Genomic DNA, 17,824 nt, shown 5'->3' with positions numbered 1-17,824 from the left:
CGTCTGCTTATTACAAGTTTGAGCAAGACAACACAAACGGGGGGTTAGGCTTAACTTATAGTATATAGTTCTTGAACTTGAACTAATTACTTTTAATTAGGTTTATTAAAGTTAATTAATTACGTGCTTAACACTGTCAAGTTCTTGCTGCACTATGTGTTTTTATTTAGTTTTTAGTCAGTTTGTGCTAGCACTGTTGTTTTTAATTGGATATAATTGGATTTAATTGCTGATATCAATGCCCCTGTTTTTAACATTCCTTTGGCATATGGTATGTCTGTATTTTATGCTTGCAGCTGTGTTGCCCAAGATATGTACTGTACATTACAATAAAGTTTACCTTGATGTTGCTGATCTTCAATTTCTTGAATATTATGACTGAAAAAGAATAAAAGGAAAACTAAAACAACTAGAAATATAATTTTTGCCTTTTTCTTTCACACTTTCGGCAGCAAATGAACAGCTAACACAGGACAATAAGTTGAGGTGGTGCAAGATATTTACCTCACCTTCACGAGTGTATCCACCGATTCCCATGAATCTGTTGCAGCTTCAAAACAACTCACCTGACAAAAAGTCAGAGGTAAAAAATAAACCAAACTACACTAGTGCTGCAGCTGTTAGTCGTTTCTTGTGTTTCTGCCTCATCAACAGGACAGACGGAGCGTTCAGATCAGAGGGAGAGATAGCATTCAGCTGTAACACACCGTGCAGCAGCATGTTGTCCTCAACAGACATGTGGTTTCAGATGTAGGCCTACAGTATGATTATAATAATGATTTTAATTTACATCGCACAGTCTCAGCAGGTAATACAGTACTATACCATTACATATCCACAAGTTTCCGAACGTGATCTATGGTTTTGCTGGTTTTGGTGGAATTGTATGTTACGTTTCCATGGTTTTCAGTCGTTGTCATAGTTCCGGTAAATGCATGGATCTATTAATGCTGGCTTTTAACACGGATGTCAATTTGTGTGATATCCATTGTTAAAAGCTGCTGTGATGATCCATGCGTTTTACAGATTTTCATTGAAAAAAAAAAAAATCCATGCATTTACCGTGACTACCAAAACCATGGAAACGTAAACATAAAATTCCACCGAAAGAGCAAAACCGACTTACGTTTTTGACGTTCAGAAAAAGGTGGATACACATGTGTGTGCAGCACACACACACATAGAAAAAATAGGCTATACAAAAACAGCAATATAAAAACAAGAAGCCACAGTACACACACACACACACACACACACACACACACACGCATACTGGTTTCCATGGTTCATGGGGACTAAGTTTGTAATCATCACTTCTGGGGACCACCCTTTCTAGAGGTTCTACAAGTCTGAAAAAAATCAGGTAAAGTATGCATTGGTCAGTAAGCCTAAACACACCTTCAAACCTTTGAAAAGGCAATGTAGTGTTTTCCCCATGCTACATGGGGACCTCCGTAAAAACGAGTCAATGTGTTTACAGGGGACACTATTTGCATAAATTTACATACTTCACACAAATGCGTATTTTACTTGTGGGGACCTATCTTTTTTTTTTTTTTTTTTTACAATTTTTTATTTTATTTTAATTCATTTTATGCCAACTTAAACAGGGCAGACATACAGTATGCTTATCTTTGTACCTTTGGTTGTAGCAGCATATTGTCCAATATACATTGGACAATATCCCTATCTTTATACTTACATGGCAAACAATTTGCTAAATTCTCCAACATATTGCATCTGGGAGTTTAACTTCTACTGTAGCGGTATCTAGAAAGATGCAGATTGACTCATTTCTAATCACTCGTGTTGTGCAAGTGATGAGGATGATTCTTAAAAGGATGGCCATTGTGACAAATTTCACTATTATAAATACTACCCATGTCAACACATTACCTATTGAATCGGTTCAAAACCTTCATGGCTATTTAAAAAATGTGCTAACAGGGTAACAGCTGTGCCTGAATGATTAGATCTGTGGAACTAACTCCAGTATCCGCTAAATATATGGAGACTGATTCCCAAGTGTAAAAAAAAATATATCATGTCTGGTCTTGTTAGCCTATGAAGACTGCGCTACTACTCAGTCAACTCATCCACACAAAAATCAAACCAATTTGACTTGTACACCATACCTTTTATTAAACAAGGTAAATTAGCGGAGAACTCTCTTTTCATTTCTTCACAAATTACAATTTTGCAATTAACAGTATGTGTATAAAACATTCACAACTTCTGTGATACCATAAAACAAATTTTCTTCATTTGTAACTATCCAAATGTTTTATAACTAATAAAGTTGGCATTCAGACAAAGGTTTGTTTCACTTGTGCCATTCAACACTCCCAGCTTATTGATGGTCAAAGCCTAAACGCTATCTCTTTTACATTTCTTCATATATTACAATTTTGCAACATACACATCTACAACTTCTGCGATACCATAAAGCATCAAGCTTTTAAAGAAATACCTGCCAAACTGAACAATTGGCATCATAAAACTACATATCTAAGAAAAAAACAAAACTTCTCTACAACCCTTTTCTTTGTAATTGCCATACTATTTACCCAATATGTTTTGACTATTCCTTTTTTCCTCCCTTCCTCCATCCTTTCCTTCTTCCTTCTTTCATCCCTCCTCCATTCCTTTCTCTATCCTCCTTCCCTTCTTTCTACCTTCCCCTCAATCTCTCTTTCCTCCCTCCTTTCTGTCCTCCCTCCCTCTTTCCTTCTTCCTCTACTTAACTTTCTTTCCTCCATCCTTCTTTCTTGCCTCCATCCTTCCCTCTTCTTTCTTCAGAGGACAACAAGAGGGTTAAATCTAGACATTTAGATTAGACTACTTAGACATTTTCCTTTTTAAGGCGGTAATCCGGTTGTACACATAAAATTTCAAGTTCTGCCAGTCTCTGTTCCTGAGAGCTTCAGGTTCAGCCCTTAAACATTTTTCACAATCACTCTTTGACGGTACAGTACAAGATCGGATTAACTGATTCATTTGCCTCTCTACTGCCCTAATCTCTGCCGGCTGCCAGCGTGCTCTTTTCTGTGGAGCTTTACCTGTAAGTGAGGAGACAAAAACAAAAGTTTTATTAACAGTGTAAGGGAGACGCTACAGTTCCAAGTCCTGTGCCAGTACATACAGTACAAGTGAAATTAAGAGGCTGATCAGAGCTGAGATAAGCATCGGTCCTCAATTATTTGATCAGTTTACAGCTGACAAATTTACAGCCGAGCCACAACTTGTGATTAGATGGCATTATAGGCCATAAGAAAGGCCCTTAAAAGTGCTTTAGTTTTTGAGGTTCCTTCCGGACGTGGAACAAACAAGAATGTTTTCTGTACATAATCAATAATGTCGCTGCAGTATTTATGTCTTTAGATGACATTATTTTGAGTGCTGTTGGAGCAATTAACTACAGTGTTTGCACAGTACAGCGCTGATCCACCAGACCTCATTCACAAAACAAACATTTTAACAGTTTGCGTGTCGTCTTGCAGACAGACGACACAAAGCAATAATTCAGACTTTTTATGAATCTGCATCATGATGTCAATTCGGGATACTTTTGATCACTTTATTACGATTAAATCTCGTGAATATCTGAGTTTATTTTGATGTGGCTAATGACACTTTGTTTTGGTGTACAGGCAGTAACATTACACTGCGAACCCTAACAGTGAAATAAAATCACTTTTTATAGCTTAAACTAAAATTTAAACAATATATTGAGTTACCCTGCTGTACAAGAGCATTGTTATTCTTGTCCTTCACGTGAAGTGTCAAGACGTGGGGTACCTGACGCTTGCATTGTGACCGCTGAGCTTTTCCCTCTATTTTAATGATCTCCTCATGATTGACAATACTCCGCCAGCAGATGATATTGTGAATGTAGCTCTCAATGCGTATTGAAGACCTTTCTGTCTTCTTTCTGATATCTCCGAACCGTTTTTCCAGAAATTTGATATTATTTCCTTTGGTATATCTCTCACTGATATAGCTGAAAACTTCTCATGCTAGGAGCGAAAGCTTGACAGGCGTAGCAACAGTATCCAAGGGGGGCGGGACTTAGCAAAGGGTCAATTTGTACTGAAATGCAGTACTAAAATGTACTCAGTTACAGTCCACCAGTGCTTGGGGGCCACCAGACTGAGGGTTGCAATGATGGCTCTCATTAATCTCCTGTCTTCAAATCTAGTGATATTACAATAAAAAAAGAGTAAAAAACAAACAAACAAACAAAAAAACATCACCTTTGGAGGAATATCCCACAGTACTGACTCCAGATGATGATCCGTGCTCTGCTGATGGCAGTTGTTGCTTGTCTGTTGAGTTTTCATTCCTCACAGCATCTGCAACAGTTTCCTCTGTTGACGGTTCTATGACATACACACAATGTACCTGATAAGACATACTTCAAATGCACTACAAACATTCTGGTCATAGAAAACAAAAGTAGGTCATTTATTGTTGCAAAAATGCTTCAAATTACAAAAAGAAAAATCTGTGCAAACAACAAGTTTCAAAAAACATCTGTGCAAACAACAAGTTTCAAAAAACTGTTTTCTTCATTAACTATATCTAAATATTCTTTAATAATTGATCAAGTTGGGGTGATATCTACTTCACGTCACATTGTTGCATCCAGTATTAACTTGACAAAAGTTTGTTTCACAAAAAAAGAGGAAAAAAAACAATTACCTTTGGAGGAATGTCCCACAGTACTGACTCCAGAAGATGATCCGTGCTCTGCTGATGGCAGTTTTTGTTGCTTGTCTGTTGAGTTTTCACTCCTCAAAGTATCTGCAACAGTTTCCTCTGTTGACGGTTCTATGACATTCACACAATGTACCCGATAAGACATACTTCAAAAGTAATACAAACATTCTGGTCATAGAAAACAAAAGTAGGTCATTTATTGTTGCAAGAATGCAACAATAACCTCAACCTGGTGGAGCAAGAGCAATCCAGGTGTTGTGGTGTCACATTCATAAGGCATATCTGAGCCAAGGTTTAGACGAGAATCAAGAAGTCTTTTTTTTCTTGGAGTGAGGTCAATACTAGAATCACTGTCAGTGTCCGGGTCAGAATCAGGAACATACTCGTCTTCATCTCCACTGACTGATGATGTGGTATCATACAGTTCTGTGTCTTCAAGAAATATGTCCTTCATCTAAGAGATTTTTTTAAAAGATAAAAATAAAATAAAAAGTCACTTGGACATATTTTCTCTAAAATAAACACTCCATTAAATCATGTACTTTATGAAAGATTGTGGAACATTTCCACAATGTTAATCCAGGCACTTAGTAGTGGACTTACTATAATGCTTTTTGTCCGTCTTAGTCTTGGTACAATTTCTTCATTCTCATTATGGAAGTCCTTCAGAGTCTGTAAAAATAAGCAACAACTTAAATCATTATACAGTATGAAATTAAACTGAAAAGTACAAAAAAAAGTAGTGTATGAAGCTAAATGAGACTCAAACATTCTTTAGAGAATGATAGTAAAATGTATTGACAGACGTTTTTAAGCCACTACTTAGGGAAATTTCTATCTTCAATACAACAAGCTTCATGGGGACTTTAATACACACCATGTTATCATCCTTCACGGGGACTAAGCATCTCTGGATGTTATTTAACACTAATAGTATCATAAGTACATTGTGGGGACATCGTAAATGTGTTGGATTACAGTGATATTTAGGCAAAAAGAAAATGTCCAGACAGGTTCAGATCCATCTTAAAAGTGCTTTTATCTTTTGCCTCATTGAGGCATTAGATTTAACTGTTAGTAGATCTGACCGACAATAAATTACCCTCACAATGACCCCATTTGCTTTATTTAGTGCGACTGTGGTCTGGAGGTAGAGCAGTCGTCCACCAATCGGAAGATCAGTGGTTTGATTCTTGGCTTCTCCATGTCGATGTGTCCTTGGGCAAGACACTTAACCCAAAATTACTCCCAAAGGCTGTGCCATTGGTGTGTGAATGTGAATGTATAACTCTAAAATGTACGTCACTTTGGATAAAAGTGTCTGCTAAATGACATTGTAACATTGTAGCATTAGATTTAACTGTTAGTAGATCTGATCGACAATAAATTAACTGCACAATGACCCCATTTGCTTTATTTAGTTACTTAAACCTAAGAGAGGCTGTTGCAATAAACAACAAGTGATAAAGGTGAATGTACCTGTTGAGGACTGTCCTGTGGACACGAAGCTGCTTCCATCTGTTTCTCAGACACGGCAAGAGGATGGGACGTCTTTGTAGGATGAATATCCAGGGCACACAATGTCATCTGCAATGATGTATAAAGAAAACAATGGAGAAATTAAGACCTTAATGTGGCCACTATATAAAACTCAAGTAGATAAAAATACATGTTCAAGGATCTTTAAACTTTAGTACATGCCAAAACACCAGACTTCAGAGGAAAGAAAACACCAAATTGTAATATTTCAGACTAATGAGTAAACCTGTGTTTGCTTTAACACATCTTCAATACAACAAGCTTCATGGGGACTTTAATACACACCATGTTATCATCCTTCACGGGGACTAAGCATCTCTGGATGTTATTTAACACTAATAGTATCATAAGTACATTGTGGGGACATCGTAAATGTGTTGGATTACAGTGATATTTAGGCCAAAAGAAAATGCCCAGACAGGTTCAGATCCATCTTAAAAGTGCTTTTATCTTTTGCCTCATTGAGGCATTAGATTTAACTGTTAGTAGATCTGATCGACAATAAATTACCCTCACAATGACCCCATTTGCTTTATTTAGTGCGACTGTGGTCTGGAGGTAGAGCAGTCGTCCACCAATCGGAAGATCAGTGGTTTGATTCTTGGCTTCTCCATGTCGATGTGTCCTTGGGCAAGACACTTAACCCAAAATTACTCCCAAAGGCTGTGCCATTGGTGTGTGAATGTGAATGTATAACTCTAAAATGTACGTCGCTTTGGATAAAAGCGTCTGCTAAATGACATTGTGACATTGTAGCATTAGATTTAACTGTTAGTAGATCTGATCGACAATAAATTAACTGCACAATGAGCCCATTTGCTTTATTTAGTTACTTAAACCTAAGAGAGGCTGTTGCAGTAAACAACAAGTGATAAAGGTGAATGTACCTGTTGAGGACTGTCCTGTGGACATGAAGCTGCTTCCATCTGTTTCTCAGACACGGCAAGAGGATGGGACGTCTTTGTAGGATGAATATCCAGGGCACACAATGTCATCTGCAATGATGTATAAAGAAAACAATGGAGAAATTAAGACCTTAATGTGCCCACCATATAAAACTCAAGTAGATAAACATACATGTTCAAGGATCTTTAAACTTTAGTACATGCCAAAACACCAGACTTCAGAGGAAAGAAAACAGAAAGAAAATTGTAATATTTCAGACTAATGAGTAAACCTGTGTTTGCTTTAACACATCTTCAATACAACAAGCTTCATGGGGACTTTAATACACACCATGTTATCATCCTTCACGGGGACTAAGCATCTCTGGATGTTATTTAACACTAATAGTATCATAAGTACATTGTGGGGACATCGTAAATGTGTTGGATTACAGTGATATTTAGGCCAAAAGAAAATGCCCAGACAGGTTCAGATCCATCTTAAAAGAGCTTTTATCTTTTGCCTCATTGAGGCATTAGATTTAACTGTTAGTAGATCTGATCGACAATAAATTAACTGCACAATGACCCCATTTGCTTTATTTAGTTACTTAAAACTAACTTAAGAGAGGCTGTTGCAGTAATCAACAAGTGATAAAGGTGAATGTACCTGTTGAGGACTGTCCTGTGGACACGAAGCTGCTTCCATCTGTTTCTCAGACACGGCAAGAGGATGGGACGTCTTTGTAGGATGAATATCCAGGGCACACAATGTCATCTGCAATGATGTATAAAGAAAACAATGGAAAAATTAAGACCTTAATGTGCCCACCATATAAAACTCAAGTAGATAAAAATACATGTTCAAGGATCTTTAAACTTTAGTACATGCCAAAACACCAGACTTCAGAGGAAAGAAAACACCAAATTGTAATATTTCAGACTAATGAGTAAACCTGTGTTTGCTTTAACACATCTTCAATACAACAAGCTTCATGGGGACTTTAATACACACCATGTTATCATCCTTCACGGGGACTAAGCATCTCTGGATGTTATTTAACACTAATAGTATCATAAGTACATTGTGGGGACATCGTAAATGTGTTGGATTACAGTGATATTTAGGCCAAAAGAAAATGCCCAGACAGGTTCAGATCCATCTTAAAAGTGCTTTTATCTTTTGCCTCATTGAGGCATTAGATTTAACTGTTAGTAGATCTGATCGACAATAAATTACCCTCACAATGACCCCATTTGCTTTATTTAGTGCGACTGTGGTCTGGAGGTAGAGCAGTCGTCCACCAATCGGAAGATCAGTGGTTTGATTCTTGGCTTCTCCATGTCGATGTGTCCTTGGGCAAGACACTTAACCCAAAATTACTCCCAAAGGCTGTGCCATTGGTGTGTGAATGTGAATGTATAACTCTAAAATGTACGTCGCTTTGGATAAAAGCGTCTGCTAAATGACATTGTGACATTGTAGCATTAGATTTAACTGTTAGTAGATCTGATCGACAATAAATTAACTGCACAATGAGCCCATTAGCTTTATTTAGTTACTTAAACCTAAGAGAGGCTGTTGCAGTAAACAACAAGTGATAAAGGTGAATGTACCTGTTGAGGACTGTCCTGTGGACATGAAGCTGCTTCCATCTGTTTCTCAGACACGGCAAGAGGATGGGACGTCTTTGTAGGATGAATATCCAGGGCACACAATGTCATCTGCAATGATGTATAAAGAAAACAATGGAAAAATTAAGACCTTAATGTGCCCACCATATAAAACTCAAGTAGATAAACATACATGTTCAAGGATCTTTAAACTTTAGTACATGCCAAAACACCAGACTTCAGAGGAAAGAAAACAGAAAGAAAATTGTAATATTTCAGACTAATGAGTAAACCTGTGTTTGCTTTAACACATCTTCAATACAACAAGCTTCATGGGGACTTTAATACACACCATGTTATCATCCTTCACGGGGACTAAGCATCTCTGGGTGTTATTTAACACTAATAGTATCTAACACTAGTAGTATCATAAGTACATTGTGGGGACATCGTAAATGTGTTGGATTACAGTGATATTTAGGCCAAAAGAAAATGTCCAGACAGGTTCAGATCCATCTTAAAAGAGCTTTTATCTTTTGCCTCATTGAGGCATTAGATTTAACTGTTAGTAGATCTGATCGACAATAAATTAACTGCACAATGACCCCATTTGCTTTATTTAGTTACTTAAAACTAACTTAAGAGAGGCTGTTGCAGTAATCAACAAGTGATAAAGGTGAATGTACCTGTTGAGGACTGTCCTGTGGACACGAAGCTGCTTCCATCTGTTTCTCAGACACGGCAAGAGGATGGGACGTCTTTGTAGGATGAATATCCAGGGCACACAATGTCATCTGCAATGATGTATAAAGAAAACAATGGAAAAATTAAGACCTTAATGTGCCCACCATATAAAACTCAAGTAGATAAACATACATGTTCAAGGATCTTTAAACTTTAGTACATGCCAAAACACCAGACTTCAGAGGAAAGAAAACAGAAAGAAAATTGTAATATTTCAGACTAATGAGTAAACCTGTGTTTGCTTTAACACATCTTCAATACAACAAGCTTCATGGGGACTTTAATACACACCATGTTATCATCCTTCACGGGGACTAAGCATCTCTGGATGTTATTTAACACTAATAGTATCATAAGTACATTGTGGGGACATCGTAAATGTGTTGGATTACAGTGATATTTAGGCCAAAAGAAAATGCCCAGACAGGTTCAGATCCATCTTAAAAGTGCTTTTATCTTTTGCCTCATTGAGGCATTAGATTTAACTGTTAGTAGATCTGATCGACAATAAATTACCCTCACAATGACCCCATTTGCTTTATTTAGTGCGACTGTGGTCTGGAGGTAGAGCAGTCGTCCACCAATCGGAAGATCAGTGGTTTGATTCTTGGCTTCTCCATGTCGATGTGTCCTTGGGCAAGACACTTAACCCAAAATTACTCCCAAAGGCTGTGCCATTGGTGTGTGAATGTGAATGTATAACTCTAAAATGTACGTCGCTTTGGATAAAAGCGTCTGCTAAATGACATTGTGACATTGTAGCATTAGATTTAACTGTTAGTAGATCTGATCGACAATAAATTAACTGCACAATGAGCCCATTAGCTTTATTTAGTTACTTAAACCTAAGAGAGGCTGTTGCAGTAAACAACAAGTGATAAAGGTGAATGTACCTGTTGAGGACTGTCCTGTGGACATGAAGCTGCTTCCATCTGTTTCTCAGACACGGCAAGAGGATGGGACGTCTTTGTAGGATGAATATCCAGGGCACACAATGTCATCTGCAATGATGTATAAAGAAAACAATGGAGAAATTAAGACCTTAATGTGCCCACCATATAAAACTCAAGTAGATAAACATACATGTTCAAGGATCTTTAAACTTTAGTACATGCCAAAACACCAGACTTCAGAGGAAAGAAAACAGAAAGAAAATTGTAATATTTCAGACTAATGAGTAAACCTGTGTTTGCTTTAACACATCTTCAATACAACAAGCTTCATGGGGACTTTAATACACACCATGTTATCATCCTTCACGGGGACTAAGCATCTCTGGATGTTATTTAACACTAATAGTATCATAAGTACATTGTGGGGACATCGTAAATGTGTTGGATTACAGTGATATTTAGGCCAAAAGAAAATGCCCAGACAGGTTCAGATCCATCTTAAAAGAGCTTTTATCTTTTGCCTCATTGAGGCATTAGATTTAACTGTTAGTAGATCTGATCGACAATAAATTAACTGCACAATGACCCTATTTGCTTTATTTAGTTACTTAAAACTAACTTAAGAGAGGCTGTTGCAGTAATCAACAAGTGATAAAGGTGAATGTACCTGTTGAGGACTGTCCTGTGGACAAGAAGCTGCTTCCATCTGTTTCTCAGACACGGCAAGAGGATGGGACGTCTTTGTAGGATGAATATCCAGGGCACACAATGTCATCTGCAATGATGTATAAAGAAAACAATGGAAAAATTAAGACCTTAATGTGCCCACCATATAAAACTCAAGTAGATAAACATACATGTTCAAGGATCTTTAAACTTTAGTACATGCCAAAACACCAGACTTCAGAGGAAAGAAAACACCAAATTGTAATATTTCAGACTAATGAGTAAACCTGTGTTTGCTTTAACACATCTTCAATACAACAAGCTTCATGGGGACTTTAATACACACCATGTTATCATCCTTCACGGGGACTAAGCATCTCTGGATGTTATTTAACACTAATAGTATCATAAGTACATTGTGGGGACATCGTAAATGTGTTGGATTACAGTGATATTTAGGCCAAAAGAAAATGCCCAGACAGGTTCAGATCCATCTTAAAAGTGCTTTTATCTTTTGCCTCATTGAGGCATTAGATTTAACTGTTAGTAGATCTGATCGACAATAAATTACCCTCACAATGACCCCATTTGCTTTATTTAGTGCGACTGTGGTCTGGAGGTAGAGCAGTCGTCCACCAATCGGAAGATCAGTGGTTTGATTCTTGGCTTCTCCATGTCGATGTGTCCTTGGGCAAGACACTTAACCCAAAATTACTCCCAAAGGCTGTGCCATTGGTGTGTGAATGTGAATGTATAACTCTAAAATGTACGTCGCTTTGGATAAAAGCGTCTGCTAAATGACATTGTGACATTGTAGAATTAGATTTAACTGTTAGTAGATCTGATCGACAATAAATTAACTGCACATTGAGCCCATTAGCTTTATTTAGTTACTTAAACCTAAGAGAGGCTGTTGCAGTAAACAACAAGTGATAAAGGTGAATGTACCTGTTGAGGACTGTCCTGTGGACATGAAGCTGCTTCCATCTGTTTCTCAGACACGGCAAGAGGATGGGACGTCTTTGTAGGATGAATATCCAGGGCACACAATGTCATCTGCAATGATGTATAAAGAAAACAATGGAAAAATTAAGACCTTAATGTGCCCACCATATAAAACTCAAGTAGATAAACATACATGTTCAAGGATCTTTAAACTTTAGTACATGCCAAAACACCAGACTTCAGAGGAAAGAAAACAGAAAGAAAATTGTAATATTTCAGACTAATGAGTAAACCTGTGTTTGCTTTAACACATCTTCAATACAACAAGCTTCATGGGGACTTTAATACACACCATGTTATCATCCTTCACGGGGACTAAGCATCTCTGGGTGTTATTTAACACTAATAGTATCTAACACTAGTAGTATCATAAGTACATTGTGGGGACATCGTAAATGTGTTGGATTACAGTGATATTTAGGCCAAAAGAAAATGTCCAGACAGGTTCAGATCCATCTTAAAAGAGCTTTTATCTTTTGCCTCATTGAGGCATTAGATTTAACTGTTAGTAGATCTGATCGACAATAAATTAACTGCACAATGAGCCCATTTGCTTTATTTAGTTACTTAAACCTAAGAGAGGCTGTTGCAGTAAACAACAAGTGATAAAGGTGAATGTACCTGTTGAGGACTGTCCTGTGGACATGAAGCTGCTTCCATCTGTTTCTCAGACACGGCAAGAGGATGGGACGTCTTTGTAGGATGAATATCCAGGGCACACAATGTCATCTGCAATGATGTATAAAGAAAACAATGGAAAAATTAAGACCTTAATGTGCCCACCATATAAAACTCAAGTAGATAAACATACATGTTCAAGGATCTTTAAACTTTAGTACATGCCAAAACACCAGACTTCAGAGGAAAGAAAACAGAAAGAAAATTGTAATATTTCAGACTAATGAGTAAACCTGTGTTTGCTTTAACACATCTTCAATACAACAAGCTTCATGGGGACTTTAATACACACCATGTTATCATCCTTCACGGGGACTAAGCATCTCTGGATGTTATTTAACACTAATAGTATCATAAGTACATTGTGGGGACATCGTAAATGTGTTGGATTACAGTGATATTTAGGCCAAAAGAAAATGCCCAGACAGGTTCAGATCCATCTTAAAAGAGCTTTTATCTTTTGCCTCATTGAGGCATTAGATTTAACTGTTAGTAGATCTGATCGACAATAAATTAACTGCACAATGACCCCATTTGCTTTATTTAGTTACTTAAAACTAACTTAAGAGAGGCTGTTGCAGTAATCAACAAGTGATAAAGGTGAATGTACCTGTTGAGGACTGTCCTGTGGACACGAAGCTGCTTCCATCTGTTTCTCAGACACGGCAAGAGGATGGGACGTCTTTGTAGGATGAATATCCAGGGCACACAATGTCATCTGCAATGATGTATAAAGAAAACAATGGAAAAATTAAGACCTTAATGTGCCCACCATATAAAACTCAAGTAGATAAAAATACATGTTCAAGGATCTTTAAACTTTAGTACATGCCAAAACACCAGACTTCAGAGGAAAGAAAACACCAAATTGTAATATTTCAGACTAATGAGTAAACCTGTGTTTGCTTTAACACATCTTCAATACAACAAGCTTCATGGGGACTTTAATACACACCATGTTATCATCCTTCACGGGGACTAAGCATCTCTGGATGTTATTTAACACTAATAGTATCATAAGTACATTGTGGGGACATCGTAAATGTGTTGGATTACAGTGATATTTAGGCCAAAAGAAAATGCCCAGACAGGTTCAGATCCATCTTAAAAGTGCTTTTATCTTTTGCCTCATTGAGGCATTAGATTTAACTGTTAGTAGATCTGATCGACAATAAATTACCCTCACAATGACCCCATTTGCTTTATTTAGTGCGACTGTGGTCTGGAGGTAGAGCAGTCGTCCACCAATCGGAAGATCAGTGGTTTGATTCTTGGCTTCTCCATGTCGATGTGTCCTTGGGCAAGACACTTAACCCAAAATTACTCCCAAAGGCTGTGCCATTGGTGTGTGAATGTGAATGTATAACTCTAAAATGTACGTCGCTTTGGATAAAAGCGTCTGCTAAATGACATTGTGACATTGTAGCATTAGATTTAACTGTTAGTAGATCTGATCGACAATAAATTAACTGCACAATGAGCCCATTTGCTTTATTTAGTTACTTAAACCTAAGAGAGGCTGTTGCAGTAAACAACAAGTGATAAAGGTGAATGTACCTGTTGAGGACTGTCCTGTGGACATGAAGCTGCTTCCATCTGTTTCTCAGACACGGCAAGAGGATGGGACGTCTTTGTAGGATGAATATCCAGGGCACACAATGTCATCTGCAATGATGTATAAAGAAAACAATGGAGAAATTAAGACCTTAATGTGCCCACCATATAAAACTCAAGTAGATAAACATACATGTTCAAGGATCTTTAAACTTTAGTACATGCCAAAACACCAGACTTCAGAGGAAAGAAAACAGAAAGAAAATTGTAATATTTCAGACTAATGAGTAAACCTGTGTTTGCTTTAACACATCTTCAATACAACAAGCTTCATGGGGACTTTAATACACACCATGTTATCATCCTTCACGGGGACTAAGCATCTCTGGGTGTTATTTAACACTAATAGTATCTAACACTAGTAGTATCATAAGTACATTGTGGGGACATCGTAAATGTGTTGGATTACAGTGATATTTAGGCCAAAAGAAAATGTCCAGACAGGTTCAGATCCATCTTAAAAGAGCTTTTATCTTTTGCCTCATTGAGGCATTAGATTTAACTGTTAGTAGATCTGATCGACAATAAATTAACTGCACAATGACCCCATTTGCTTTATTTAGTTACTTAAAACTAACTTAAGAGAGGCTGTTGCAGTAATCAACAAGTGATAAAGGTGAATGTACCTGTTGAGGACTGTCCTGTGGACACGAAGCTGCTTCCATCTGTTTCTCAGACACGGCAAGAGGATGGGACGTCTTTGTAGGATGAATATCCAGGGCACACAATGTCATCTGCAATGATGTATAAAGAAAACAATGGAAAAATTAAGACCTTAATGTGCCCACCATATAAAACTCAAGTAGATAAACATACATGTTCAAGGATCTTTAAACTTTAGTACATGCCAAAACACCAGACTTCAGAGGAAAGAAAACAGAAAGAAAATTGTAATATTTCAGACTAATGAGTAAACCTGTGTTTGCTTTAACACATCTTCAATACAACAAGCTTCATGGGGACTTTAATACACACCATGTTATCATCCTTCACTGGGACTAAGCATCTCTGGATGTTATTTAACACTAATAGTATCATAAGTACATTGTGGGGACATCGTAAATGTGTTGGATTACAGTGATATTTAGGCCAAAAGAAAATGCCCAGACAGGTTCAGATCCATCTTAAAAGAGCTTTTATCTTTTGCCTCATTGAGGCATTAGATTTAACTGTTAGTAGATCTGATCGACAATAAATTAACTGCACAATGACCCCATTAGCTTTACTTAGTTACTTAAACCTAAGAGAGGCTGTAAAATAAACATCAAGTGATGAAGGTGAATGTACCTGTTGAGGACTGTCCTGTGGACACACCTGCATTCGCCACGGGCAGTCATTGCCTCCGTAGTCGTAAGTTATTTCTTCACCTTCTTTTATGTCTTTTAGAGCAAAAAGACACAAGTATGGGCTTCCCTCCACCTCAATTTTTTTCATCCGGCAATTTGGATGTCTGTGTTCATCGTTCACTAGGCGGCCAAATGAATCGTCTTCTCTGGAGGCATCAATACTAAGAATGGACAAAGAGATGAGAGTAAAATAAAAACACTTTTACTTAAAAATAATGTTATTACATTATTAAATGGCAGACATCGATTGTGCAGTCAATTTTAACAATTTATACAAATTATATAAAGGCATGTACCAGAGATAAAGGTGCACTTACCACCATGTTTTCCCTCTCCACTTGAAGAGAAAGAAAAATGCAGCACAGGAGGGGTGGTACACTTTCCTCCTCCTCTGCGCTTCAGCATCATCTATGAAATCACCCCTGTATTCAACCACAAAATCTCCTTTGCAGAATGAACCTAGTGCGAACAATCCACGTCCTGCAAGAAAAAAATTAAAGGAAATTTTGATCAAAACAAGGAAGCAAATCATGTACTACAATGGATCATCACTGATGCTGGTTGCTAAGGAAGATGCTTTGCCTAGCAACTGTTGCTATGAAAATGGGTACACCAAATCTATGATCATACAGTACCTGTATACTACAGACTCCAAGCTTTCATATGGTATATAACAAGCTATGATAACCAACTGCAGAATAGCTGTAGAGGCCTTGGCAGTTTACTACTACATAGAACTGAAACGTATAGAGCATTCTGGGGTCATGTACAAAATGATGTAAAAAGTATAGTAGGAATGAGTTGTATTACTGTTACCACTCAAATTCTTATTCAGGACATCTTGAAGGTTAAAAAAAGTCATGTGGCACTTTGGAAAAGCGGTCTGGATTCAGACATCATAAAACAATGCAATCGCAGAGGAACTGTATCACTGATGCTGGTTGCTAAGGAAGATGCTTTGCCTAGCAACTGTTGCTATGCAAATGTGTACACCAAATCTATGATCATATCTGTATACTACAGACTCCAAGCTTTCATATGGTATATCATGAGCTATGATAACCAACTGCAGCATGGCTCTAGAGGCCTTGGCAGTGTACTACAACATAGAAATAAAATGCATAGAGCATTCTGGGGTCATGTACAATATGATGTAAAAAACATAATGGGAATGAGTTATATTACTGTTACCACTCAATTTCTTATTCAGGACATCTTGAAGGTTAAAAAAAGTCATGTGGCATTTTGTTGTGGGGGGGGGGGGGTGCATGGTAGACCCTCCTGGCTCCCCGCCTATAAGACATCATCTTACCTTTCACTGCATTGATGAATTTCACCTCCAGTTTCCATGTCTTGTCGGTCTTTAAACCAACATGGTGGCAGGCATCTTTAACAGGACTGAGCCTGGGCGGCATTTCAAACTGAAGAGAAATTAATAAAAGACAGTTTGTTAAAATGCATACGGTGCTATTCCAACTAGGGTTGTGCCGATGGACAATATCATCATTGTCATTAATGACCCACCATCACGATTAAATTGCCGTTGTTAGTTGATTATTATTATATTTTATGCTGCCCCCCCCCCCCCCCCCCCCCGGCCTAGTCAGACAGACAACTGTCTGGGCCTAGTCAGACTAGGCCCAGTTAAATGCCTGGCTCTGCTGCCACGTGCGCTCAGCCACCCCCAGCCAAGGTGGACTTCAACTTGAAGAAGCCTACAGTCTACGCCGGAGAAACTGACTCTAAAAACTTCAGCTGCTCTCAGAACATTATTGTAGCCCCCAAAAGCATAAAGTCACAGCACGATGATGTTAGCGTTCACACTGCAGCATCACCTCACGTATTATTTGCTGTTGTCTGTGCGTTGCACCTGTAGCATGCCGAGCTGTTGGAGCTAACGCTAGCTGCAACAGCTCGGCATGCTACAGGTGCGACGGTAGCATCACGGCTATTTTCTCTAGTTAAATGACATAAGTTACATACTATATTGACTAAACAGAGCATTTGACACGGTGCAACGTCGACTTCTCACTTGGCTTCTAACATTATCCGTTTACTTTCTACATGTGCATTAACATTAACTGAATAAATCTATCCTGGTTGCCGAAAAATTTGCCTTCAA

General features: G+C 37.9%; 1 protein-coding gene and 1 long non-coding RNA gene across 2 annotated transcripts; both read right to left on the bottom strand.

Annotated features, from left to right (window-relative positions):
* Positions 1 to 1,632: 1,632 nt before the first annotated feature.
* On the bottom strand, positions 1,633 to 6,299 carry LOC146962837 (uncharacterized). Its single transcript, XR_015035054.1, has 5 exons — positions 6,199 to 6,299; positions 5,323 to 5,391; positions 4,702 to 5,173; positions 4,254 to 4,379; positions 1,633 to 3,059 (listed from the first exon to the last, which is right to left on the bottom strand). It is a non-coding gene; the product is annotated as an uncharacterized LOC146962837 (long non-coding RNA).
* Positions 6,300 to 13,948: 7,649 nt separating this feature from the next.
* LOC146962836 (N-lysine methyltransferase KMT5A-A-like) lies at positions 13,949 to 17,218 on the bottom strand. Its single transcript, XM_085769908.1, has 5 exons — positions 17,015 to 17,218; positions 16,020 to 16,182; positions 15,644 to 15,863; positions 14,983 to 15,090; positions 13,949 to 14,050 (listed from the first exon to the last, which is right to left on the bottom strand). The coding sequence occupies exons 1-5, from the start codon at positions 17,115 to 17,117 to the stop codon at positions 13,949 to 13,951; spliced, it is 696 nt and encodes a 231-aa protein (XP_085626034.1). The 5' UTR covers positions 17,118 to 17,218.
* Positions 17,219 to 17,824: the final 606 nt, after the last annotated feature.

This window comes from Trachurus japonicus, chromosome 23, assembly GCF_045865225.1.
Source record: "Trachurus japonicus isolate A0001 chromosome 23, Traja_1.0".
NCBI lineage: Eukaryota > Metazoa > Chordata > Actinopteri > Carangiformes > Carangidae > Trachurus > Trachurus japonicus.
This window is presented reverse-complemented; position numbering and strand designations above follow the sequence as displayed.